The sequence below is a fragment of the Pinus tabuliformis genome, chromosome 6, assembly GCF_031772625.1.
Source record: "Pinus tabuliformis cultivar Carrire ecotype Pingquan chromosome 6, CPIR1, whole genome shotgun sequence".
Taxonomy (NCBI): Eukaryota; Viridiplantae; Streptophyta; class Pinopsida; order Pinales; family Pinaceae; genus Pinus; species Pinus tabuliformis.
Genome location: NC_142292.1, coordinates 2,008,062,457 through 2,008,065,692, shown reverse-complemented (window position 1 = coordinate 2,008,065,692; position 3,236 = coordinate 2,008,062,457). Strand labels below are relative to the sequence as shown.

General features: G+C 35.8%; 1 protein-coding gene across 1 annotated transcript; it reads right to left on the bottom strand.

Moving 5' to 3' along the window:
* Positions 1–256: 256 nt before the first annotated feature.
* LOC149267308 (uncharacterized) lies at positions 257–1,420 on the bottom strand. The gene has a single exon (XM_089398495.1). The coding sequence runs from the start codon at positions 1,141–1,143 to the stop codon at positions 445–447; it is 699 nt and encodes a 232-aa protein (XP_089254621.1). The 5' UTR covers positions 1,144–1,420; the 3' UTR covers positions 257–444.
* Positions 1,421–3,236: the final 1,816 nt, after the last annotated feature.

The window sequence follows — 3,236 nt, the reverse complement described above, 5'->3', positions numbered from 1 at the left end:
TATCTTGTCCAAATGTATGATACAAACAAAATTTCCTATTTACAAAAAGTAGCTTTAGTATACTTGACATAAACAGATCGGTATGTAAATTTTTATTCATTTCCGAGATTTTTATCCAATATACTTCTGAAATGAGTCTAAAGTTAAATGTGAACATGATAGTTATCTGGTGAGATTTAATAAGTATGAACGGAGAGATGAGAACCAGCGATGCTGACCATTAAAATTCATCGATGATGGAATGGATCACTGGTAGCAATATTTTTTTTATTAATTTCAAAAAATTTCCATCCTAAACATACACGATATCGACTGTCACGTGAGTTTACACCACTGACTTAGTCTCTAGTATTTGAAGTTTTGTGGATTTCAATCACCTCTATTTTACCATCTAACCAACCCCCCATTTAATATCCATTTCGATGTGGAGGCTGCGACATGCCATCACATGACAAGAGCGAAAATACCTTCGTCGTGGAGGTGCTGGCAGCATACTGTTCCTCCGCAACGACAGCCATCACGTTGTAGCCGCGTAATGCGCCTATTCACATTCAAATAATTCCTTCTCACTTCATTCCTGCAACTCATTATAACTTCAGCTGAATCGTACATTTCCATCTCCGTCCCACGTTCTTGAGGAGGCTGATCAATGGAGATTGCAAGGTGCAAAGTGGGTGGCAGCTCTGATCCTCCACGAGTATCAGATATTAAGGGAAACCAGTCGTTGATTGATAATGTGGGAGATGCCAACAAATCCTTCCATGCTATTTCAACCCATCCAACCACCTCGGACGCTCGAAACATACTTCCCAGTACTCTCATTCTGATGCTCCTTTTCCTGACCTCGAACCTAACAAACTGCTTTTGCAATTCAGAAATAACATTGGCATCGTCAATATTCCCACCGCACTCCAAGCAGAATATTTGTTTCCATTGAGGGTTTCGCGTTGCCATCACCTCCCTCGTATTCACTGCAATATTATTATTTCCCTTGCCATTGCCACTGGACAGATAATATCGAACGAAAAGGCTGTCTCTGCCCCCGGCAGGCTTAGCTATAACATTTCTAGCCTCCAAAATCTCCAAATTTATAGCCATACCCTTAATGATAACCCTTCCATAGGGATCTATTCTATTAGCCATTGAAGCCAGATTTGTGTATGAGCCAGAAGCTTATAGCACTAACAACCTTGAGCTTTGCAGCACACTTATAGCACACACCGCCTTGAACTTTTCAGAACTAACAGCTTTGAACCACTTGTGCATGCTTAATCCAAAGCATACCAAGATATATATAGGTATACTGAGAAAGGGCCTGATTTTATCTCTATAATATTAAGGCTGCAACGAGCCTAATGGATTCTACTTTTGTGAAAACATCTAGTTAAATATGCAATCCAGATCATGTCAGTAGAATCCAATAGATTTTATTTCAATAATCTATTGACTACTTGTTTGTTCAAATTGGTTTTAGCCGCACTAGACTGATCTAGATCATCTCAGTAGAATCCAATAGATTTTATTTCAATAATCTATTGACTACTTGTTTGTCCAAATTGGGTTTAGTCGCCACTAGACTGATCTAGATCATCTCAGAAGAATCTAATAGATTTTATTTCAACAATCCAAATTGGGTTTAGCCGCCACTAGACTGATCTGAAGGGTACGGATTATGGGGATAATAATATAATGGCCAATGACTTTCTCCCACTGGTTTATTGGCTAATGAATCAAATTCAATGCTTAGCCTTTAAATAATGCCCCAACATTTGGGTGGGTGGAAGTACAAGACGTACCATTGTAAACTCTAAGTTGGTGGATTTAGCATTTCTCAGATTTGGAAATCTTTCTGGTCACTTTCTCATCATCGGTGAATTTTTATGTATTTCCTTCTGTTTTTTAATTCATGTTCTTAGAATTGATTTTAATGGATTTAGATTTTACATTCCTGAGAAATTTAAAGCAAGTTAGAGAGCAATTTTAAAATCAAAATCAATTTTGAGTGAACTTGTTCTTTCATCCCAAACCTAAGAGACCTGTAAGAATCATCAATGAAGCATTAGCAGCATTAATGAATAACAACCAATTACACTACAATTACAATTATATATATATATATATATGAATTCAGCCATTGAATTAGCGCTGATAAAGGAGCCTCTTCTATAAATATTTTAAAATATGACGCCTTATTTCCAGCTACATGAATGTAACGAAAGCAGATTATGCCTTATCCACTGCAAGCGTGGAATGGATAGATGTTACTATTAGAAAATTGGAAAAGTCGTGGAATGTTGCTATTACAAAATATGAAAATTAGAAAATTAGCGCAGGAGCCTCTTCTATAAATATTTTAAAATATGACTCCTTATTTCCAGCTAAGAAAAGCAGATTATGCCTTATCCACTGCAGGCGTGGAATGGATACATGTTGCTATTAGAAAATTGGAAAAGTCGTGGAATGTATATAGGTTTCTATTAGAAAATTGGAAAAGTATATTTTAAAATATGAGGGCTTATTACCAGCTACGTGAAGAAAAGCGCAGTCCGCTTTATCTACGACCGACGTGGAATGGCTACAAGTCGCTAATTAAAAAATTGTAAAGAAAGTTGGACAATAAATGAAAGGCTACTAGAGGCTATGCATCCCAAGAAAAGCAAATCACCGCAGAGTTCGAATGGATCCATGATCCTATCAAAAGATTGGAAAATGGAAGACAGTTCAACTAAAGAATGGGAAGCGGCAAGTTTGTCATTGTCATGGCAAGGTGAAGGTGAACGTGCCATGAATAAGGCGAAGTCTAACTAATTGAGTGTTTGGTTTTGGCTAGACTGAGGTTATAGAATTTTTTATAAAATTGTAGAAAAACAAACCCGCGACATTATGAATTTTTGTTATTAGCGTCGTTGAGAGTGGAATTGGATTCGAATTTTGGTTATAGAATTTTTTATAAAATTGTAGAAAAACAAACCCGCGACATTATGAATTTTTGTTATTAGCGTCGTTGAGAGTGGAATTGGATTCGAATTTTTGTTATTAGTGTGGTTGAGAGTAGAATTGGATTACAGGAATTTGCATTTTTAATTATGGTATAGCTATGGTTTATATTGGAATTGAATTTGAATTTTGATTTTTAAATAAATAGTATGTATGGTTTCTATTGGAATTAGATTTGAATTTTGACTTTTAAATAAATGGTAGGTATATATTGGAATTAGATTTGAATTTTGATTTTT